General features: G+C 40.0%; 2 protein-coding genes across 48 annotated transcripts in view; both read left to right on the plus strand.

Annotated features, from left to right (window-relative positions):
* Nucleotides 1-25,027, plus strand: part of LOC128620528 (protocadherin gamma-C5-like) — a 197,290-nt gene that overhangs the window by 134,083 nt on the left and 38,180 nt on the right. For 2 of the 47 annotated variants that reach the window (XM_053645633.1, XM_053645653.1), the window contains exon 1: nt 237-2,647. The exons of 38 other annotated variants lie outside the window; for them this stretch is intronic. In XM_053645633.1, coding sequence (XP_053501608.1) covers nt 254-2,647 — 2,394 coding nt within the window. In that variant the 5' untranslated portion in view covers nt 237-253. 7 more of the 47 variants (XM_053645629.1, XM_053645651.1, XM_053645630.1 and 4 more) reach the window with 4 other exon arrangements.
* Nucleotides 7,359-24,420, plus strand: LOC128620532 (protocadherin gamma-A2-like). The gene is made up of 2 exons (XM_053645669.1): nt 7,359-10,047; nt 24,343-24,420. The coding sequence occupies exons 1-2, from the start codon at nt 7,651-7,653 to the stop codon at nt 24,367-24,369; spliced, it is 2,424 nt and encodes an 807-aa protein (XP_053501644.1). The 5' UTR covers nt 7,359-7,650; the 3' UTR covers nt 24,370-24,420.

The raw sequence follows: 25,027 nt of genomic DNA on the forward strand, positions 1-25,027 counted from the left end.
TCAAAGGGCCGCTGTTTATCAAGGAAGCTTTAATTTTGCGCTTTCATGTCCCATACCCACCCCTAGCAAACCTCAGATCAGAGAGAGAAAGGCTTCGCTGTAGGACAGTATTTGCGCACATGGTGTTGAACATTTTACTTAAAACCCGTTACCCGAAACAGAGCGTGGATTTTCAGTGGATGTGCACAGATATCAAAGATTTTAAAACTGAAGGAGGATTTTATTTCTGCGGCTCTTCTGTACCGCCGGGAAAATGGCAGACGCAGTGATGTGGCACACGGTATTGTTCTTCATCCTCCTTTCTTCTCGCTCCGTGATCGCGCAGGTCAGTTACTCCATACCGGAGGAAATGGGGAAAGGCTCGATGGTTGGAAATATTGCTCAGGATTTGGGTTTGGATATAAAAAGATTGAAATCTGGGAAAGCGCGCATTTACACAGTGGACAGCACGGAATATATAGAGCTGAACAGAGAGAGGGGCTCGCTTCTCATTAAAGAAAAAATAGATCGAGAGTCGCTTTGTGCAAAAAAGACTCCGTGTGCTTTACATCTACAAATGATTCTCGAGAGTCCAATGGAACGGTACACAATAACTATCGAAATCACGGACACTAATGATAATGCGCCATTTTTCCAAAAGGAGGAAATCAGGATTGAAATAAGCGAATCGGCTGTACCGGGAGCGAGATTCATGTTAGAGAGAGCAATGGACGCTGACGTCGGTACTAACGGCCTTCAGAGCTACTCACTTAAACCGACAGATCATTTTGTTTTGGACTTAGAATATCAGGCAGACGATGATAAGAGTCTTGAGATGATTTTACAAAAACCACTGGATAGAGAAAAGCGGGAAATGTTTACTTTGTTATTAACCGCGACGGATGGAGGTGAACCGGTTCTGTCTGGTACTGTACAGATACATATTACTGTTCTTGATGCTAATGATAATGCTCCTGTCTTCTCGCAAAAAGTCTACAGAGCTACATTAACCGAAAATGCACCTAAAGGAACCAAATTAATTACCGTGCGCGCATCTGACGCAGATGAAGGCTCTTATGGACGGGTAACTTACATGTCAAAAACAGTAGATCGTTTATCAGATTTGTTTACTGTCGATGGATTTACTGGTGAAGTTGTATTAAACGGGCAGGTTGACTTTGAAAAAACAAGCAATTTTCAACTCGAAATTCAAGCAAAAGATCAGGGAGGACTCTCTGACTCCTGTAAGGTCATTATTGAGCTGTTGGATATTAACGATAACACACCATCGATTAACATTCTTTCTCTGTCTAATACTATATCTGAGGAGTCAAAAGCAGAGACTGTTGTTGCAATGATCAACGTAAATGATCCGGATTCCGGTGAAAATGGACAAGTTCGCTGTACTGTTAACGATAATATTCCCTTTACGATCACTTCCCCGTCAAATAATTTCTTTAGCCTGCTGATAGATCAGGAATTGGATAGAGAGAGAAAAGCTGAGTATAACATCACCGTGACCTGCTCTGATAAGGGAGTCCCCTCACTCTCCAGCAGCATTTCTCTCCGTTTACACATATCAGATGTAAATGACAACGCGCCTGTGTTTGAGAGAAAGAATTACGAGGCCTATGTTGTGGAGAACAACACACCAGGTCTCTCCATATTCACAGTGAAGGCCCGTGACGCAGACTCCAACCAGAATGCTCGAGTTTCTTATATTTTAGAAGAGAGCACTGTCAACGGAGTTCCTGTATCATCATATGTGTCAGTCAGTGCTGATAGTGGAGTCATTAATGCAGTGCGCGCTTTCGACTACGAGCAGTTAAAGGACTTCCATTTCCGCGTCAGAGCGCAGGACGGAGGCTCCCCTCCACTGAGTAGTAACGTGACAGTAAAAATTACAATCCAAGATCAGAATGACAACGCTCCTCAGGTTCTCTACCCAGTACAGACTGGTGGCTCTGTGGTGGCTGAGATTGTGCCTCGTTCAGCAGATGTCGGCTATCTGGTCACTAAAGTGGTGGCTGTTGATGTGGACTCTGGACAGAATGCCTGGCTCTCCTACAAACTCCAGACAGCCACAGACAGGGCGCTGTTTGAAGTGGGAGCGCAGAATGGAGAGATACGAACTGTGCGCCAGGTCACTGATAAAGATCCTGTCAAACAAAAGCTCACTGTAGTTGTGGAGGATAACGGAGAGCCATTTCGCTCAGCTGTAGTGAACATCAATGTAGCTGTAGCGGACACTTTCCCTGAAGTGCTCTCAGAATTCACCGACTTTACGCACGCCAAACAATATAACGATGACCTCACCTTTTATTTAGTTTTAGCATTAGCTGCTGTTTCTTTCCTTTTCATCACAACTGTAGTAGTTATAATATCAGTAAAGATCTACAGGTGGAGACAATCGCGCGTCTTGTATCACTCCAATCTCCCAGTTATTCCGTACTATCCACCCGGTTACGCAGACACAGGAGTTACTGGAACTCTACCGCACATGTATAATTATGATGCTTGTATGACGACTGACTCGAGGAAGAGTGGCTGTAAATATTCTACACTTGGAGGACAAAGTGTTTTAGTGATGGACCCGAGTTTTACAGAGACTATGCAGCGTGTAATGAAGGAAAATAATCTTTTGGATGAGGCTGATTCTCCAGAGTTGGTAAGGGTTTGTTTATAGCTTTGTTACTTTATTCAAAGATTTTTATAGTGAACAAAAGGCAAATTTGTCACCTTGACATACAGGATCTTTACACTGTGTCGCTTTATTATACCCTCGTCGACAAGTGTCCAGTAAACTTCAGTCACCAGTATTCTGTTGTATTAATGTACATTTAATTAGTTATGTGGGTTTCTTCAGCACAATACAGATAACTTGGCCCGCTAAAAATACTGATATGAATTTTAAAAAACTAGAAATTGTTTTGCGTTTTTCTCCTTTTTTGCAACCATCAGATAATTTTACAAGTTAGACATTTTTCATAACCATAAGACATACACGTTGTCAAATATTTTACACTCTACAGTATCGTCTCAGTGTTTGTTCCCTCCTTTAAAAATCAGTATACTATAGATTCTTCCGTGTGTTACTAAATACTGAACACAATATTTGTTTACAGCACTTGTCAGGACAGCAAGGGAGAATGTCACGAATGTGATCATGTATTTAAATTTAAATAGCAAATTATTTAAAAGTAATTTATCACGTTGAACTCAGACATGTCTACAGATAAGTGCCAAAGTTTACAAAGCAGTACTTCCAATGCATGAAATCAACAGAGTTTAAAGATAAGTATTATTTTAAACGAGCACAATAAGCTTTAAATTATGAATACTAAAATACTTTTAGGTAGAGTTGTTGTATCGATGCTTGATGGCTATTGTTTACAAATAACCTCCATCGAAAAGAATATTCCTAAATACCTACGTGGTGTTTATTATATTTTAAGCAAATTTTCTTTGTCTCCTGTTATTTAGATATTTTCAGAACCATTTATGCTGAACAGCGACACAACTCGCCATACTGAACTCATGTCTAACGGCGTTGTTGGCTTTCTATAAAGATTTACATATTGTCTGGCAGCAAACTGATCACGTAGTACTCACACCATTATGAATGGGCTTTCAACTCTAGGTCATGTGATTGTAGTAGGTTTTACATAAATATTTTTCTTCCGTATCTTCCTCGCCGTTAGTTCCGGGGGAAACATCCACGCTGGTTTATTGTCTCCTAAAATAAGGCTGTGAAATGTTTAGAAGATATTCACAAAGCAGAATGTTTTCACAAAACAAAGTCTGCAATCCAGCAGAAATCTGGTTAAAATAAATAGATAAAATAAAACAAAAAATAAATAAATAACATTTCTGCCTGATAAATGGATGTTCACAATTATTTCCAAATCAAAGTTATTTCTTTAATCTTATTGCAATTGGTATCTTCGAACTGATATTAAACCAAAGTGTAATTCTTGTTTTTTACTCAAAGGGCCGCTGTTTATCAAGGAAGCTTTAATTTTGCGCGTTCATGTCCCATACACACCCCTAGCAAACCTCAGACCAGAGGGAGAAACGCTTCGCTGTAGGATGGTATTTGCGCACACACTGTTGAACATTTGATTTAAAACCCGTTACCCGAAACAGAGCGTGGATTTTCAGTGGATGTGCACAGATATCAAAGATTTTAAAACTGGAGGAGGATTTTATTTCTGCGGATCTTCTGTACCGCCGGGAAAATGGCAGACGCAGTGATGTGGCACACGGTATTGTTCTTCATCCTCCTTTCTTCTCGCTCCGTGATCGCGCAGGTCAGTTACTCCATACCGGAGGAAATGGGGAAAGGCTCGATGGTTGGAAATATTGCTCAGGATTTGGGTTTGGATATAGAAAGATTGAAATCTGGGAAAGCGCGCATTTACACGGTGGACAGCACGGAATATATAGAACTGAATAGAGAGAGGGGCTTGCTTCTCGTTAAAGAAAAAATAGATCGAGAGTCGCTTTGTGCAAAAAAGACTCCGTGTGCTTTACATCTACAAATGATTCTCGAGAGTCCAATGGAACGGTACACAATAACTATCGAAATCACGGACATTAATGATAATGCGCCATTTTTCCAGAAGGAGGAAATTCGTTTTGAAATAAGCGAGTCAGTTGTACCGGGAGTGAGATTCATGTTAGAGAGAGCAATGGATGCAGACGTCGGTACTAACGGCCTTCAGAGCTACTCACTTAAACCGACAGATCAGTTTGTTTTAGATTTGCAAAACCACGTGGGTGGTGGAAAAACCCTTGAAATGGTTTTACAAAAACCACTCGATAGAGAAAAGCAGGAAAGGCTTACATTATTATTGACAGCGACGGATGGAGGTGAACCAGTTCTGTCTGGTACTGTACAGATACACATTACTGTTCTAGATGCTAATGATAACGCTCCTGTCTTTACGCAAAAAGTATATAAAGCCGCAGTGCTTGAAAACGCACCGAAAGGCACTAAATTGACAACCGTGAGCGCATCTGATGCTGATGAAGGAACAAACGGACAGGTGACTTATTACATTTCAAACAATGACGAGGATGTGAATGAAATGTTTATTATACACCAGAATAGCGGCGATTTAACATTAAAAGGACAGGGTGACTTTGAAAAAACAAGCCATTATGAACTTGATGTACAAGCCAGGGACCAAGGAGGTCTATCGGACTCATGTAAGGTAATTATTGATGTGTTGGATATAAACGATAATAAACCGACAATCAGTATTTTGTCAAAGGCCAGTTCTATATCGGAGGAATCTCCTTCTAACACCGTTGTTGCAATGATGAACGTATATGATCCGGATTCAGCTGAAAATGGAAAGGTTCAGTGTATTATAAGTGAAAATATTCCCTTTGCAATCACATCTCCGTCCAAAAATTTCTTCAGCCTGCTCACAGATCAGGAGCTGGATAGAGAGAGAGAAGCTGAGTATAACATCATCGTGACTTGCTCTGATGAGGGAGTTCCCTCACTCTCCAGCAGCGCTTCTCTCCGTTTACACATATCAGATGTAAATGACAACGCGCCTGTGTTTGAGAGAAAGAATTACGAGGCCTATGTGGTGGAGAACAACACACCAGGTCTCTCTATATTCACAGTGAAGGCCAGTGACGCAGACTCCAACCAGAATGCTCGAGTTTCTTATATTTTAGAAGAGAGCACTGTCAGTGGAGTTCCTGTATCATCATATGTGTCAGTCAGTGCTGATAGTGGAGTCATTAATGCCGTGCGTGCTTTCGACTATGAGCAGTTAAAGGACTTCCATTTCCACGTCAGAGCGCAGGACGGAGGCTCCCCTCCACTCAGTAGTAACGTGACAGTAAAAATTACAATCCAAGATCAGAATGACAACGCTCCTCAGGTTCTCTACCCAGTACAGACTGGTGGCTCTGTGGTGGCTGAGATTGTGCCTCGTTCAGCAGATGTCGGCTATCTGGTCACTAAAGTGGTGGCTGTTGATGTGGACTCTGGACAGAATGCCTGGCTCTCCTACAAACTCCAGAAAGCCACAGACAGGGCGCTGTTTGAAGTGGGAGCGCAGAATGGAGAGATACGAACTGTGCGCCAGGTCACTGATAAAGATGCTGTCAAACAAAAGCTCACTGTAGTTGTGGAGGATAACGGACAGCCATCTCGCTCAGCTGTAGTGAACATCAATGTAGCTGTAGCGGACACTTTCCCTGAAGTGCTCTCAGAATTCACCGACTTTACGCACGCCAAACAATATAACGATGACCTCACCTTTTATTTAGTTTTAGCATTAGCTGCTGTTTCTTTCCTTTTCATCACAACTGTAGTAGTTATAATATCAGTAAAGATCTACAGGTGGAGACAATCGCGTGTCTTCCATCACTCCAATCTCCCAGTTATTCCGTACTATCCACCCGGTTACGCAGACACAGGAGTTACTGGAACTCTGCCTCACGTGTATAATTATGATACTTGTATGACGACTGACTCAAGGAAGAGTGGCTGTAAATATTCTACACTTGGAGGACAAAGTGTTTTAGTGATGGACCCGAGATTTACAGAGACTATGCAGCGCGCGATGAAAGAAAATATTCTTCTAGCAGATCCTGATTCTCCTGAAATGGTAAGGGTTTTATTTAATATACTTTAGTCTCGAGATTATCTATCGCTCAAAAACTCACAAACAAAACGTCATGAACAATTTTCCACTGTCATTTTTAGTGTTAATGCGTTTTTGCCCGCTGCCCTATTCAATATATTGATTATATGTAAACTCCATCGACAAAAGTACTGTTACCTTCAACATGAAATTTGTTATAATGTAAAAAAAATACAAATAAAAATAAAATAATAATAATAATAATAATAATAATAATAATAATAAAAACTTCATTGGTTAGATATTTTCAAAACCATTTGTTCAAGAGAGCGCAATTTCACATGCCATTACTTGTTATACTGAAATCATACCTAGCTGAGGTTTTAGCTTTCTATAAAATATTATATATTGTCTGGCAACAAACTGTACTTGTAATAGCAAAACCTTTATCTATATGTTTTCAACTCAAGATCAGAGAATTGTAGCAAATTTTTGGCAGATCTTTTACTTTCTCCTCGTTCTTCATCCCTTTATATCCGGGGAAAATACGGATGGTGTTTTCTTATTTGCTGAAATAAGGCTGTCAAACGCTGAGAAACTATTCAGAAGATTATTTTGTTGCAAACATGCGGTTATGAGCAGTCACGAGGTTAAATAAATTTTTTAAATAAAATGAATAAATAAAAAATTTAATTAAATTAAAAAATATCCTCCGGATACATTGTTCACTGTGATGACGTGAGAATCAAAATAATTTCTTTGTTCTTACTGCAATGTACACTTAAGGTGTAATTCTTCATTTTTTACTCAAAGGGCCGCTGTTTATCAAGGAAGCTTTAATTTTGCGCTTTCATGTCCCGTACCCACCCCTAGCAAACCTCAGACCAGAGAGAGAAAGGCTTCTCTGTAGGATGGTATTTGCGCACACACTGTTGAACATTTTATTTAAAATCCGTTACCCGAAACAGAGCGTGGATTTCCAGTGGATGTGCACAGATATCAAAGATTTTAAAACTAGAGTAGGATTATATTTCTGCGGATCTTCTGTACCGCCGGGAAAATGGCAGACGCAGTGATGTGGCACACGGTATTGTTTTTCATCCTCCTTTCTTCTCGCTCCGTGATCGCGCAGGTCAGTTACTCCATACCGGAGGAAATGGGGAAAGGCTCGATGGTTGGAAATATTGCTCAGGATTTGGGTTTGGATATAAAAAGATTGAAATCTGGGAAAGCGCGCATTTACACGGTGGACAGCACGGAATATATAGAACTGAACAGAGAGAGGGGCTCGCTTCTCGTTAAAGAAAAAATAGATCGAGAGTCGCTTTGTGCAAAAAAGACTCCGTGTGCTTTACATCTACAAATGATTCTCGAGAGTCCAATGGAACGGTACACAATAACTATCGAAATCACGGACACTAATGATAATGCTCCAGTTTTTCCAACGGAGGAAATTAATTTTGAAATAAGCGAGTCGGCTGCACCGGGAGCGAGATTCATTTTAGAGAGAGCAATGGATGCTGACGTCGGTACTAACGGCCTTCAGAGCTACTCACTTAAACCGACAGATCATTTTGTTTTAGATTTACAAAATCAGGCTAACTATGATAAGAGTCTTGAAATGATTTTACAAAAACCCCTCGACAGAGAAAAACAGGAAATGTTTACTTTGTTATTAACCGCGACGGATGGAGGTGAACCGGTTCTGTCTGGTACTGTACAGATACATATTACTGTTCTTGATGCTAATGATAATGCTCCTGTCTTCTCGCAAAAATTATACAGAGCTACATTAACCGAAAATGCACCTAGAGGAACCAAATTAATTACCGTGCGCGCCTCTGACGCAGATGAAGGCTCTTATGGACAGGTAACTTACTACATGTCAAAAACAGTAGATCGTTTATCAGATTTGTTTACTGTCGACGTAAATACTGGTGAAGTCATATTAAACGGGCAGGTTGACTTTGAAAAATCGAGCAATTATCAGCTCGAAATTCAAGCAAAAGATCAAGGAGGACTCTCTGACTCATGTAAGGTTATTATTGAGGTGTTGGATATTAACGATAACACACCATCGATTAACATTCTTTCTTTGTCTAATACTATATCTGAGGAGTCAAAAGCAGATACTGTTGTTGCAATGATCAACGTAAATGATCCGGATTCCGGTGAAAATGGAAAGGTTCAGTGTATTATCAGTGAAAATATTCCTTTTACCATCACATCTCCGTCCAGGAATTTCTTTAGCCTGCTCACAGATCAAGAGCTGGATAGAGAGAGAGAAGCTGAGTATAACATCACTGTGATTTGCTCTGATGAGGGAGTTCCCTCACTCTCCAGCAGCACTTCTCTCCGTTTACACATATCAGATGTAAATGACAACGCGCCTGTGTTTGAGAGAAAGAATTACGAGGCCTATGTGGTGGAGAACAACACACCAGGTCTCTCTATATTCACAGTGAAGGCCAGTGACGCAGACTCCAAGCAGAATGCTCGAGTTTCTTATATTTTAGAAGAGAGCACTGTCAATGGAGTTCCGGTATCATCATACGTGTCAGTCAGTGCCGATAGTGGAGTCATTAATGCCGTGCGCTCTTTCGACTACGAGCAGTTAAAGGACTTCCATTTCCACGTCAGAGCGCAGGACGGAGGCTCCCCTCCACTGAGTAGTAACGTGACAGTAAAAATTACAATCCAAGATCAGAATGACAACGCTCCTCAGGTTCTCTACCCAGTACAGACTGGTGGCTCTGTGGTGGCTGAGATTGTGCCTCGTTCAGCAGATGTCGGCTATCTGGTCACTAAAGTGGTGGCTGTTGATGTGGACTCTGGACAGAATGCCTGGCTCTCCTACAAACTCCAGAAAGCCACAGACAGGGCGCTGTTTGAAGTGGGAGCGCAGAATGGAGAGATACGAACTGTGCGCCAGGTCACTGATAAAGATGCTGTCAAACAAAAGCTTACTGTAGTTGTGGAGGATAACGGACAGCCATCTCGCTCAGCTGTAGTGAACATCAATGTAGCTGTAGCGGACACTTTCCCTGAAGTGTTCTCAGAATTCACCGACTTTACGCACGCCAAACAATATAACGATGACCTCACCTTTTATTTAGTTTTAGCATTAGCTGCTGTTTCTTTCCTTTTCATCACAACTGTAGTAGTAATAATATCAGTAAAGATCTACAGGTGGAGACAATCGCGCGCCTTGTATCACTCCAATCTCCCAGTTATTCCATACTATCCTCCCGGTTACGCAGACACAGGAGTTACTGGAACTCTCCCGCACATGTATAATTATGATGCTTGTATGACGACTGACTCGAGGAAGAGTAGCTGTAAATATTCTACACTTGGAGGACAAAGTGTTTTAGTGATGGACCCGAGTTTTACAGAGACGATGCAGCGCACGATGAAAGAAAATTTGCTTCTAGAAAATACTGAATCTCCTGAAATGGTAAGCCTTTCTGTAATACACTCTAGTCTCGAGATTATCCACCACATAAAGATTACACAAACAAAATACGTCATTATGAATCTTCCATGGTCACTTTTTGCTCATTGTCCTGTCAGTCTAAAGAAAGGTAATACGGCCATACTGTTAAACTTCTACATTGGAACTTTTTTCATTCTATACAAACATTATAGATTACGTTTGTGATGTTTGGGACATTTTCAGAACCACGTGATCTGGACAGCGACGGGCAATATCACAGGCTTTTCATTTATCACATTGAACTCATGCCTGCGGGGTTTTTTTTCCCTTTCAACGACATATTAATCATTTTCCGACAAAAGCATGATGTATTACTGAAGGAAAATTTTATGTGTGTGTTTTCAGCTCTTAATTATAATCTAATTGCAGGTTCTTGTAACTGCAGTAGACACATTTATGTCTTTCTTCTTTGCCATTATGTTCTCATTAACATGCATCCATGTTGTTGCTGTCGTTTTTTTCTGTTGAGAGGCGCAAGTGTTGAAAATTGATGTCATGTGGTTTAAAAATGACGAGAAAAAAGTATTTTTAGCTGATACAGCAATGAGCATTATTATGCCACAATTAGACTTATTCTTTGGGGCGCATTTAAAAGAATTTTTCGGTTTAATTTTTAGATCTTATATTTAATCAATCAATGTGTAATTCTTAGTTTTGACTCAAAGGGCCGCTGTTTATCAACGTAGCTTGGACATTTCGCGTTTGTGCCCGATTCCCACACACACCAACCCACAGAGAGGAGAGGAAGAAAGCCCATACTGGCGGAAAAGATTTACTTGTACGCAGTCCGTCGGTCGTTTTCATTACCGTTTGTACTATCAGATTGTGGATCTCATGGTGAATGCGACACATTTCAAGGATATTCAATCTGAATGAGGATTTCATTTTGTGTATCTTAGGTTTGCTGAGAAAATGGCAGACGCAGTGATGTGGCACACGGTATTGTTGTTCATCCTCCTTTCTTCTCGCTCCGTGCTAGGGCAGGTCAGCTACTCCATACCGGAGGAAATGGCGAAAGGCTCGATCGTTGGAAATATTGCTCAGGATTTGGGATTAGATTTAAAAAGACTGAGATCTGGAAAGGCGCGTGTATTTTCCGGGGATAATACAGAATACATTGAGCTGAATAAAGAAAGAGGTATGCTTCTAATTAAAGAAAAAATAGATCGGGAGTCTTTGTGCGCTAAAATAATGCATTGTGCTCTGCACCTCCAGATGATACTCGAGAGTCCTATGGAACTGTACACAATTGCCGTCGAAATCACAGATATAAATGATAATGCTCCAGTTTTTCCGACGGAAGAAATTCGTTTTGAAATAAGCGAGTCGGCTGTACCGGGAGCGAGATTCATGTTAGAGAGAGCAATGGATGCTGACGTCGGTACCAACGGCCTTCAGAGCTACTCACTTAAGCCGACAGATCATTTTGTGTTAGATTTACAAAACCAGGCGGACGGTGTTAAAAGGGTTGAAATGATTTTACAAAAACCCCTCGATAGAGAAAAGCAGGAAACGTTTACTTTGTTATTAACCGCGACGGATGGAGGTGAACCGGTTCTGTCTGGTACTGTACAGATACATATTACTGTTCTTGATGCTAATGATAACGCTCCAGCTTTTAAGGAAAAGGTTTATAGGGCTACATTAATGGAAAATGCAGCTAGAGGGACAAAATTAATTACGGTAAGCGCCTCTGACGCGGATGAAGACTTTAATGGACGAGTAACATACTACATGTCAAAAACAGTGGATCGTTTGTCGGATTTGTTTATTTTAGATCAATATAGCGGAGAAATCGTATTAAATGGGCAGATTGACTTTGAAAAAGGAAATCATTATCAGTTTGAAGTTCAAGCCAAAGATAATGGAGGACTTTCTGATTCATGTACAATAATGATTGATGTGTTGGACATAAATGATAATAAGCCATCTATAACTATTCTATCAATGTCCAGTTCTATATCTGAAGAGTCACCTGCTGGCACAGTTATAGCAATGATCAAAGTAAATGATCCGGATTCAGATGCAAATGGAAAAGTTCAGTGCACTATTTCTGATAACATTCCATTTACTATTACATCTCCGTCCAATGATGTCTTTAGCCTGCTGACAGATCAGGAATTGGATAGAGAGAGAGAAGCCGAGTATAACATCACTGTGACCTGCTCTGATGAGGGAGTTCCCTCACTCTCCAGCAGCACTTCTCTCCGTGTACACATATCAGATGTAAATGACAACGCGCCTGTGTTTGAGAGAAAGAATTACGAGGCCTATGTGGTGGAGAACAACACACCAGGTCTCTCTATATTCACAGTGAAGGCCAGTGACGCAGACTCCAAGCAGAATGCTCGAGTTTCTTATATTTTAGAAGAGAGCACTGTCAATGGAGTTCCTGTATCATCATATGTGTCAGTCAGTGCGGATAGTGGAGTCATTAATGCAGTGCGCTCTTTCGACTACGAGCAGTTAAAGGACTTCCATTTCCGCATCAGAGCGCAGGACGGAGGCTCCCCTCCACTCAGTAGTAACGTGACAGTAAAAATTACAATCCAAGATCAGAATGACAACGCTCCTCAGGTTCTCTACCCAGTACAGACTGGTGGCTCTGTGGTGGCTGAGATTGTGCCTCGTTCAGCAGATGTCGGCTATCTGGTCACTAAAGTGGTGGCTGTTGATGTGGACTCTGGACAGAATGCCTGGCTCTCCTACAAACTCCAGAAAGCCACAGACAGGGCGCTGTTTGAAGTGGGAGCGCAGAATGGAGAGATACGAACTGTGCGCCAGGTCACTGATAAAGATGCTGTCAAACAAAAGCTTACTGTAGTTGTGGAGGATAACGGACAGCCATCTCGCTCAGCTGTAGTGAACATCAATGTAGCTGTAGCGGACACTTTCCCTGAAGTGCTCTCAGAATTCACCGACTTTACGCACGCCAAACAATATAACGATGACCTCACCTTTTATTTAGTTTTAGCATTAGCTGCTGTTTCTTTCCTTTTCATCACAACTGTAGTAGTTATAATATCAGTAAAGATCTACAGGTGGAGACAATCGCGCGCCTTGTATCACTCCAATCTCCCAGTTATTCCGTACTATCCTCCCGGTTACGCAGACACAGGAGTTACTGGAACTCTGCCGCACATGTATAATTATGATGCTTGTATGACGACTGACTCGAGGAAGAGTGGCTGTAAATATTCTACACTTGGAGGACAAAGTGTTTTAGTGATGGACCCGAGTTTTACAGAGACTATGCAGCGCTCGATGAAAGAAAATATTCTTCTAGAAAATACTGATTCTCCTGAAATGGTAAGCGTTTCTGTAATACACTTTAGTCTCGAGATTATCCAACCACATAAAGATTATATAAACAAAACACGTCATGATGAATCTTCCAAGGTCACTTTTTGCTCACTGTCCTGTCAGTCTAAACAAAGGTAATACGGCCATACTGTTAAAGTTCTTCATTGGTAGTTTTTACATTCTATTCGAACATTATAGCTTATGATTTTGATGTTTGGGACATTTTCAGAACCACGTAATCTGGACAGCGACGGGCAATATCACAGGCCTTTAATTTATCACATTGAATTCATGCCTGTGGGTTTATTTTTTTCTTTCAACGACATATTAAATCATTTTCTGACAAAAACATGATGTTTTACTGAAGGAACATTTTGTGTGTGTTTTCAGCTCTTAATTATAATCTAATTGTGCCTCGTTCAGAATGCCGTTCAGCAGGTTCTTGTAACTGCAGTAGACATATTTATCTCTTTCTTCTTTGCAATTATGCTCTCGTTAACATACATCCATGTTGTTGTTGTGGGGTTGTTTTTTACGGTAATGGAGAGGCGCTAGTATTGAAAATTGATGTCATGTGGTTTAAAAATGACGAGAAAACAAGTATTTTTAGCTGATACAGCATTGATCATGATTATGCCACAATTAGACTTATTCTTTGGCGCGTATGTAAACATGTTTTTTCGATTTAATTTTTAGAACTTATATTTAATCAATCAATGTGTAATTCCTAGTTTTGACTCAAAGGGCCGCTGTTTATCAACGTAGCTTGGACATTTCGCGTTTGTGCCCGATTCCCACACACACCAACCCACAGAGAGGAGAGGAAGAAAGCCCATACTGGCGGAAAAGATTTACTTGTACGCAGTCCGTCGGTCGTTTTCATTACCGTTTGTAATATCAGACTATGGATCTCACGGTGAATGCGACGCATTCTGAGGATATTTAAACTGAATGAGGATTTCATTTTGTAGATCTTAGGTTTGCTGAGAAAATGGCAGACGCAGTGATGTGGCACACGGTATTGTTGTTCATCCTCCTTTCTTCTCGCTCCGTGCTCGGACAGGTCAGCTACTCCATACCGGAGGAAATGGCGAAAGGCTCGATCGTTGGAAATATTGCTCAGGATTTGGGATTAGATTTAAAAAGACTGAGATCTGGAAAGGCGCGTGTATTTTCCGGGGATAATACAGAATACATCGAGCTGAATAAAGAAAGAGGTATGCTTCTAATTAAAGAAAAAATAGATCGGGAGTCTTTGTGCGCTAAAATAATGCATTGTGCTCTGCACCTCCAGATGATACTCGAGAGTCCTATGGAACTGTACACAATTGCCGTCGAAATCACAGATATAAATGATAATGCTCCAGTTTTTCCCACGGAGGAAATACGTTTTGAAATAAGCGAGTCGGCTGTACCGGGAGCGAGATTCATGTTAGAGAGAGCAATGGATGCTGACGTCGGTACCAACGGACTTCAGAGCTACTCACTTAAGCAGAAAGATCATTTTGTGCTAGATTTGCAAAATCCTGCCGTTAGTGATAGAAGCGTTGAAATGATTTTACAAAAACCTCTCGACAGAGAAAAGCAGGAAACGTTTACTTTGTTATTAACAGCGATGGATGGAGGTGAACCGGTTCTGTCTGGTACTGTACAGATACATGTTACTGTTCTTGATGCTAATGATAACGCTCCTGTCTTTACACAAAAAGTATACAGAGCTACATTAACAGAAAATGCAGCTAAAGGAACGAAATTAATTACAGTGAGCGCTTCTGACGCAGATGAAGGCTCTAATGGACGAGTGACATACTACATGTCAAAAACAGTGGATCGTTTGTCGGATTTGTTTGTTATAGATCAATATAGTGGTGAAATCGTGCTCCATGGTCAGGTTGATTTTGAAAAAGGAAACCAATATCAACTTGAAATTAAAGCGAAGGATCATGGAGGACTCTCGGATTCCTGTAAAATAATTATTGATGTGTTGGACATAAATGACAATGAGCCATCTATAACTATTCTATCAATGTCCAGTTCTATATCTGAAGAGTCATCTGCTGGCACAGTTATAGCAATGGTCAAAGTAAATGATCCGGATTCAGATGCAAATGGAAAAGTTCAGTGCATTATTACTGATAACATTCCTTTTACTATCGCATCTCCGTCCAATGATGTCTTTAGCCTGCTGACAGATCAGGAATTGGATAGAGAGAGAGAAGCCGAGTATAACATCACTGTGATCTGCTCTGATGAGGGAGTTCCCTCACTCTCCAGCAGCACTTCTCTCCATTTACACATATCAGATATAAATGACAACGCCCCTGTGTTTGAAAGAATGAATTACGAGGCCTATGTGGTGGAGAACAACACACCAGGTCTCTCTATATTCACAGTGAATGCCAGTGACGCAGACTTCAAACAGAATGCTCGAGTTTCCTATATTTTAGAAGAGAGCACTGTCAATGGAGTTCCTGTATCATCATACGTGTCAGTCAGTGCTGATAGTGGAGTCATTAATGCAGTGCGCTCTTTCGACTACGAGCAGTTAAAGGACTTCCATTTCCGCGTCAGAGCGCAGGACGGAGGCTCCCCTCCACTCAGTAGTAACGTGACAGTAAAAATTACAATCCAAGATCAGAATGACAACGCTCCTCAGGTCCTCTACCCAGTACAGACTGGTGGCTCTGTGGTGGCTGAGATTGTGCCTCGTTCAGCAGATGTCGGCTATCTGGTCACTAAAGTGGTGGCTGTTGATGTGGACTCTGGACAGAATGCCTGGCTCTCCTACAAACTCCAGAAAGCCACAGACAGGGCGCTGTTTGAAGTGGGAGCGCAGAATGGAGAGATACGAACTGTGCGCAAGGTCACTGATAAAGATACTGTCAAACAAAAGCTCACTGTAGTTGTGGAGGATAACGGACAGCCATCTCGCTCAGCTGTAGTGAACATCAATGTAGCTGTAGCGGACACTTTCCCTGAAATGTTCTCAGAATTCACAGAACTCACTCGTGACAACAATTACAATGATAATCTGACATTTTATTTAATCTTAGCTCTTGCTGCGGTTTCAGTCCTCTTCATTGTTTCAATAATTGCCATAATTTCTGTAAAAATCTACAGATGGAGGCAGAAAAGACTGTTCTATAAATCCGCCACAAATCTGCCCGTGATCCCTTATTACCCACCGAGCTATCCGGATGGCACTTTGCAGCATGTGTATAATTATGAGATGTGTGGAACCAATGACTCGAGGATGAGTGACGTAAAGTTTGTCAGACCGTACAGCCAAAATACTCTCGGGAGTGTGAGTCTAATGGGGACTGTGCAGAGAGAAAAGAGGGAACTGGATGACACTGATCTGCTCTCAGAGGTGAGATCGCTGTGTACAATACTTGTTTGAAATCCACGAAGGAACTAATTTTTAATAATTAAAATTGTTTACTTCTTTGAAATAATTATTTCCAACATCTCTTAATCCAGGGTGTTTCATGAATAAGGGCGCTACCAATGTATTATTTTCTTTTAATTATGAGCAATCGTTTTTGCACTCCTCCTAGACAACTGCAATACTCCATCTGAAGCCTAAGTGTCGCTGTTTGTTTGAATGTAATTTTGCTTCTTTATTTCCTTTAACCCTTCCTGCAGCATAAAAAGCACGATACGTTCAATCTCGCACACTTTTAGCATTTCAGTGTTTCAGGGACACTTCAGTGAAAGCTGCTCGCAGTCTGAGTGACGTATTTCGTGGAGTAAGTGTTCTGGGATTATCTTTCTAGCGTTTCCGTTTGGATATTTCACCACTGCCTTTGTTGGACTTCTAAGATGCTTAAAATGGGGACGGGAGAAAAAGGCTGGCTGCTTGGACTGCGATTGTGGACAGGATTTGCTTTGGTATTGTTTGTTAACCTCGTAGGCGGGCAAATTCGTTACTCCATACCAGAAGAAACGCCCGTGGGCTCTTTCATCGGAAGTATTTCTACGGATCTTGGCCTCGAGCCGAAAAGACTGGTATCGGGAAAAGCTCGTGTTTTCACTGCAGACGGCAGTCAGTATGTGGGACTGGACAAAGAGAAAGGACAGCTGGTTGTAAAGGAAAAAATAGACAGAGAGCAGCTTTGTGGAGACATGTCTGCATGCAGTGTCAGTTTTGAGGTGATACTTGATAACCCGATGCAGCTGTATCGCGTTACAGTAGACATTTTAGATATAAATGACAACAGACCTGTGTTTCCGGAAAGCGAAATAAATCTGGAAATCAGTGAGTCTGCCCTCCCCGGGGCTCGTTTTTCTTTAGCTAGTGCCATTGATGCAGATGTAGGGGCAAATTCGTTACAGAAGTACACTTTGCACCCTACTGATCATTTTAATTTAAATGTTCAAAATGGCGTGGACGGGAGCAAAAATCTAGAAATGGTTCTTCAGACAGCACTCGACAGAGAAGAAAAAGCGCAGCATCATTTGACACTGACAGCTTTCGATGGCGGAAAACCTCAGAGGTCTGCCGTTGTGAAATTAAACGTTGTCGTGCTCGATGCTAATGACAATGCTCCCATGTTTAAGCAACGCTTATATAAAGCTTCCGTTGTTGAAAACGCACCGAAAAGTACACTCGTCATTACAGTCGGTGCGACCGATGCAGACGAGTCTAACCATGATATACAGTATTATTTTGAGCACGCGACTACGACTGAAAAAGCTTTGTTTTCTATTGACGCCAAATCTGGTGAGATAAAACTCATAGGTGATGTGGACTACGAAAAACATAAGCAGTTTAAAATCAAAGTCAAGGCAAAAGATCATGGTGGACTGACGGACACCGGCGAAATTATGATTGACGTCATTGATGTAAACGATAACGCTCCAAAAATCACAATCATGTCTTTCTCTAGTACTGTCTCCGAAGACGCAGAGCCTGGCACTGTGATAGCCATGATAAACATACAAGACCTTGATTCGGGCGACAACAGCAGAGTCATGTGTTCTATTGAGCTTAACACTCCGTTCAAAATCGTGGCGTCATTAAGTAGTTACTATAACCTAGTGACAGATTCAGCACTAGACAGGGAGCACATAGCGGTTTATAACATTACAATAACGGCAGCAGACTCTGGAAGCCCAGCCCTTTCAAGTAAAGAACTGTTCTCCATAAAAATATCAGATGTAAATGATCATGCACCTCAGTTTGAGCAAGAAATCTATACCGTGTATGTTCCTGAGAACAACCCAGCCTCCATGTCTGTTCTCACTGTTAAAGCAGATGATGCGGACTGGGGACTGAATTCTAGAGTGTCTTATTTTCTTGTAGACGGGGAGTTAAACGGAGTGCCGCTGTCATCATATATCTCAGTAAATGCAGACAGTGGGGTAATTTATGCAGTAAAATCTTTTGACTATGAGCAATTGAAATCTTTCAAAATCCAAATCAAAGCTCAAGATGGGGGCTCACCGGCAATGTCCAGCAGTGCAACATTAAACATATTTATTCAAGATCAGAATGACAACGCGCCTCAGGTTCTCTACCCAGTACAGACTGGTGGCTCTGTGGTGGCTGAGATTGTGCCTCGTTCAGCAGATGTCGGCTATCTGGTCACTAAAGTGGTGGCTGTTGATGTGGACTCTGGACAGAATGCCTGGCTCTCCTACAAACTCCAGAAAGCCACAGACAGGGCGCTGTTTGAAGTGGGAGCGCAGAATGGAGAGATACGAACTGAGCGCCAGGTCACTGATAAAGATGCTGTCAAACAAAAGCTCACTGTAGTTGTGGAGGATAACGGACAGCCATCTCGCTCAGCTGTAGTGAACATCAATGTAGCTGTTGCAGACACTTTCCCTGAAATGCCCTCAGAATTCGCAGAACTCACTCGTGACAACAATTACAATGATAATCTGACATTTTATTTAATCTTAGCTCTTGCTGCGGTATCAATGCTGTTCATTGTTTCAATAATTGCCATCATTTCAGTAAAAATCTACAGATGGAGGCAGAAAAGACTGTTCTATAAATCCGCCGCGAATCTGCCCGTGATCCCTTATTACCCACCGAGCTATCCAGATGGCACTTTGCAGCATGTGTATAATTATGAGATGTGTGGAACCACTGACTCGAGGATGAGTGACGTAAAGTTTGTCAGGCCGTACAGCCAAAATACTCTCGGGAGTGTGAGTCTAATGGGGACTGTGCAGAGAAAAAAGAGGGAACTGGATGACACTGACCTGCTCTCAGAGGTGAGGCTTCTTCCCATGAGTGTCTCTTGCAGCCTGCTTGCACAGGGAATCTGTGGGCCACGAGAAGTTCAGCCTTTTCAGTGCTTATCCTTAAAGAGTAAATAGTATGAATCACATTTCATAAAACACTTTTTTTATTTTGATGCTGCGAGCATTATCATATATATTTCCATTTATATATATATATATATATATATATATATATATATATATATATATATATATATATATATATATATATATATATATAAATGGAAATATATATGATAATGCTCTCAGCATCAATATCAGACGATTCCATATTTTATATATATATATATATATATATATATATATATATATATATATATATATATATATATATATATATATGGAAACGTCTGACTATGCATTAAGCTTTCTTCTATCAGAGCTCATATTTTTATACATGTAGTTGTATTGAATTTTGTTGAGTATTTGAAAATAATGCACAGTTTGTATGGATTGAATTAAATTAGTACATTCATGAGGTTTTGTCTTCACTGCATGGCTCACACTGACCCAATTTCCTCACTCACTCACACACACACACACACACACACACACACACACACACACACACACACACACAGCCCTAATACTCTTGAATGTGAAGGGCCTTTCATTTGCTGTTTTTTATTCATATTAAAATCATATAGTCAAACATAAGAATGAAGATATTTACTGTTTGATAAATCAAGGGAAAATCAATGGACACCCCAGACAGCATTCTTTTGTGTAATGAATAAGTCTGTGTTCTCTCTTTTACTCAGTATTAAATAGTATCCCTTATGGAGTCACACCATATACAGAGATCTTTGCCCTTTTGATTAAAAAAAAAAAAACATTCACTGTGCCTCTGTACTGAAGGAGACATAGGAGACTTGTGCCTTTGTAAATGCATTCTAACAATTTAAAATTTGTCAGATGCCTTTTTGTTCTCTAATTAGCATCAACCAATTTTATTTTATCTGCATTGGTGCAATGGGTTTTGCTGTTGTGGGCTGTTGGGAACTGGGAGTGGCACAGCTGCATTAATGCCACACATCTGTCTGACCACAGCCTGTGCTTTGTGCATGTTATTAGTTTTGTTTGGCATATATTTTTGTAGTCGATGCTACAGTGGATGCTACTGTTTCTGTTGCGTGGATTAAACCGTGGGTGTATCTGAGCAAGCTGCTTGCTGCAGTGAGACTGTGCTAGGTCATTCTGGTTGCCATGGAGATGCAGTCCAGAGCTCTTAAAGAAACAGGATTATGTGTTCCTGAAAATGTTGAATTTTTATAGCGATTATTTGGATCAGGAAAATATTGAAAACATTTATATTATTAATGTAAATAAAAACATTTCCTTGTCATTTTGGTGAAATATAATAATGTTTTCTTGAAGTAGAGATGTCAGAGTGTATGATTGGGAGAAATACTACATTTTGGACAACTCAATATTTTGCAGAATTCAGTATACATGACTTCAGAGAGATTTCTGAAGACTAGCTCAATATCAGAGGCATAGATACAAGGCAGGCAACTGCCAGGGGCCCCACATTCTGAGTGTGAAGACTCGTTTATGCTCCTTCTCACTCACGTCGTGTAATATTTAATTCCTGAAAATGAAGAGGACAAACCTATCTGGCAGCCAGAACTCTTCCTGTCACCATTGCCTCTGGTGAGATAAGTTGTTCAGCTTTAAAGCTGATTACTGATTAAAACATACTTCAGGTCAACGATGAGCCAAGAGAGGCTCTCAGCTCTGCAAGTAATTTCAATTGAACACAACTGGTGGTCTTTGGAAATGGAGAACTTAGTGGCAGCATTCTTTTTAGCCAAGTCTCATAAGAAGCATTTTTAAAGTGACAATGAACTGTAACTAGTTGAAGATGGACATTTTGTTTCCTTACTGCTGTTTGGTTTCCTGTAAAGTTTCTGTTTTACTGACTACTTTTAAATATTCATTGTATAATTATATCTCTAGGTAACATGAAGACATAATAATCACAAAAATCTGTAAGAAGGGCATTTATTTTATCTGCCCCCCCCCCATATATCTGAACTAGTAGATATATTACTGAGAACTTTGAGCTTATTCAGAAAAGTTATTATTGCCTGGGGTACAGTGAGAATACATTAGACACACGCACACACACACACACACACACACACACACACACACACACACACACACACAGAGAACATCAGTTCATCTTTTTAATCTGTGAAAGTTCATTTTACCTATTTCATTGGGCAGTACACAGGGGAAAACATGCCATTGTTTTGACTTTTCAGTCCCTCCAGGATTTCGTGATTTTGCGATCACAGTAATTAACGGAGGAGAAGGAGCATGCAATTTTTCAAAATTGCTGCAGATTTGGGCCAAGATGCGTCACGTGACGTCATCACAACACACATTCAACCAAAGTCTTCTATGATTCACGTGTGTCAAACATGACTACAGCTAATGGGTCTCATTTATCAACAATCATCACTGCGAAACACAATTTCATGCAATTGCAGTGTTGCCAATTCAAGTAGTTTTCTGGAAAATAAGCACACAAAAAACTGTAAAATCAAGCATTTTGGGCTGAAACAATCACAAAAAAACCTCTGCAAAATCCTGTACTGACTATTTCAACAGGAAATTTAAAATTTGTTTTAGAGGTTAATGGAAAAAGGATTTGTCCATTTACTGAACGCACCATCCTGGTGCTGTCCAGGGTCCTGCATGTACAGTGCTCTCTAGTTCAGAGATATCACAAGGTCTCTAATATTATAAGTTACAGTATAACAGAGTTTATACCTCATTTAACACCTGAATAGATTCAGGTAACATGCCATGACTTTACAGGGTAAATTTGTTGTGTTAGAAGAGGGAGAACAGTAATCTCGGTGGCTGTGGGCTTCCAAGACCTCCTGAGTTGACACTCCAGTTATGAAACTAAAAGTCCAATGCATTCTGACTAATAATAAATATCATAACTTTGATGACAGTAATAGGTTGTGATTTCCACCACTGTAACTAATTAAAAAAATCATGAATTTGCTATATATGCTTCACAGCCCCCTGGAGTTCTGCAGATCCCACATTGAGTACTACTGATTTAACGCATTTAGTAAACATGTATTGTTTACAAACAATAAACTTTAACATTTTTAACGTTAACGAAAAAAAACATAAGGTAACATGTATTAACTGACATTTGTTTAAATGTTAAAATGCACAATACCCCTGCACTAGTACCATGTTAATAAATGTTGATGACCAAATAAATAAACTAAATACTAGAGTTAGCTGTTTATCCTCAGTTAATTTATTAATTAAGGTATTTATTCATGTTGGTCACTGATGGCAGGAATATTGTCAACACTGGTGTTATTTGGCACATTTGATTTAATTATCAAAAGAAAAAAATCATTTTAATATTATTTTATTCATATCTTCACCATGTGTAGTACATAATGTATTAGGTAATTGTGAGTGGTCTGTTTAGCTTCATTTCTGGAATATTTTACAATTTCTAACATGCATACAGTGCCTTTCATAAAGTGTATAAAGCTGGTTTGTGTGTCTGTCCATTTTTGAATTCAGACAGCTCAGCACTGCACAGAGATATGAAGTAAATTCAAAATTACATTGATAGTGTTATAAATAAATAAATAAATAAATCTTAGATGCTCCTATAAGAAAAGACTAAGAGAGAGAAACAATTTATTGACTACATCCAAACTGCAATCTGTCAGGTCATATTATAAGGAATAACATCATAGGAGGTTAACAGTCTGACTGACCAAAACATAAACAGTCTGGTGTTGAAAGGCACAGCCTTTCTGTCTCTTTCTTCCTCTCCTCATTCAGAAGCTATATGAAGAGTGTAGGAGAAGAAAACACAGCCATGTGGAAGACAGGGAGTGGCCTCTGCAGTGAAACCTTTTGTTTTCAATTCACCTCATAAATCCTGCACATATATCAGTCTGCTAATCTGATTGTTATTTCCTTTTTAAAATCCTGCCATAAATAAGTCAAGCTGACTGTATTTCATTATATTGGACATGTTAGTCACCTCTGTTTGGTTTTTGTATTTTTGTTTACATGTCTCTAAATCACATGAAATAGCCTTTTACTAGATTCCTTCTCTGTGAAATTGTATTATCTTTCAAATTGACTTATTTTCTTCCTCTCTCTCTGTGGAGCTTCTCACCAAACACCTCCTCCACCTACAGATTTACAGACATGCAATGTTTCTTTCTCTATCTTTCTATTTTTTTTTTCCCCATACACACATCCCTCACCTCAACATGAGGTGGATGTGTTTCCATGGCAACAGACTGAGTCTCATGGCAGACTGGCCCATTTTCACAATAAGGAGGGGGGAATCAGTTCCACTGGGAGTTGCATGTGATAATAGGTTTAAAAAAAAAAAAAAAACCCACCCCCCAGCCCCACCCCTCTCTGTCTCTCGAGACCCCCCCCCCCCTTTCCCCTTTGTCTATGTACGCGCATGCGTACTACGGCTTCAGCTCTCATGCTCCCTCTGGTGTTTGCCATAATACATCGTTCCCTTAAACTCTTTTTATTAGGGATATTTTGTTTTGCTCATTTCATTTAGTGTTCTTGATCATGTGTAATCTAAGATGTCTGTCTGACCAAAAGATTTTTTCTTTTCTGTTCTTTTTTCCATGCCTTTCGTCAACAATTTCCTGTGTTTCTCCAAATAAGGTAAGCATTCTTATTTTAATAATTTAACATTGCACACCATAAAATATTATAGAATGACTGGAAAAACTGACTTGACACTGAAAGCATGGAACTATAAAATAAATAAATAAATGAAACCTACCTGCACAAAATAAGCAAAGTTGTGGTTTACATTTCTATTACACTATTAAAGCAGCCTAAAATCATATATTTACACACTGACATGCTGCAAACACTCTTCTCTCAATCAAAACTAGGTACAATACAAATGAATGACTGCATTAAAATAAAGATATTACACTGTATAATAACATTACAGCTTTCGCTTAACTAAAAAAGAAAAAGAAGAAATGCCTTATTTTATTAATGACTTGTTCACTGTGAACTATAAGATGTACTGCAAATATCTAATATATATATATATATATATATATATATATATATATATATATATATATATATATATATATATATATATATATATATAAACATAAACTTACATCTAATCAAGGTAAGTCAAACACATTCATGGGAATGGCTGATTACAACTGCCATTACAAATTCAGCTAACCCCTCACTATAACCTTGTGCAGGCTAATTACAGCTCATACCTGATCACACGCAGTACCGTAATTTATTATGTTCATCTTTTTAATCAGTCTTTTATGTATAAGTTTAACTGATTTAGTCACTAAATGAACGTCTT

This window comes from Ictalurus furcatus, chromosome 16 (genome assembly GCF_023375685.1).
Source record: "Ictalurus furcatus strain D&B chromosome 16, Billie_1.0, whole genome shotgun sequence".
Taxonomy (NCBI): domain Eukaryota; kingdom Metazoa; phylum Chordata; class Actinopteri; order Siluriformes; family Ictaluridae; genus Ictalurus; species Ictalurus furcatus.

Excerpts from the sequence above, each read along its gene's own strand:
- LOC128620532 (XM_053645669.1), top strand. The coding sequence starts at position 7,651 with ATGGCAGACGCAGTGATGTGGCACACGGTATTGTTTTTCATCCTCCTT. Across the intron at positions 10,048-24,342 it reads ATACTGAATCTCCTGAAATG|GTAAGCATTCTTATTTTAAT; the intron begins GTAAGCCTTTCT and ends TCTCCAAATAAG.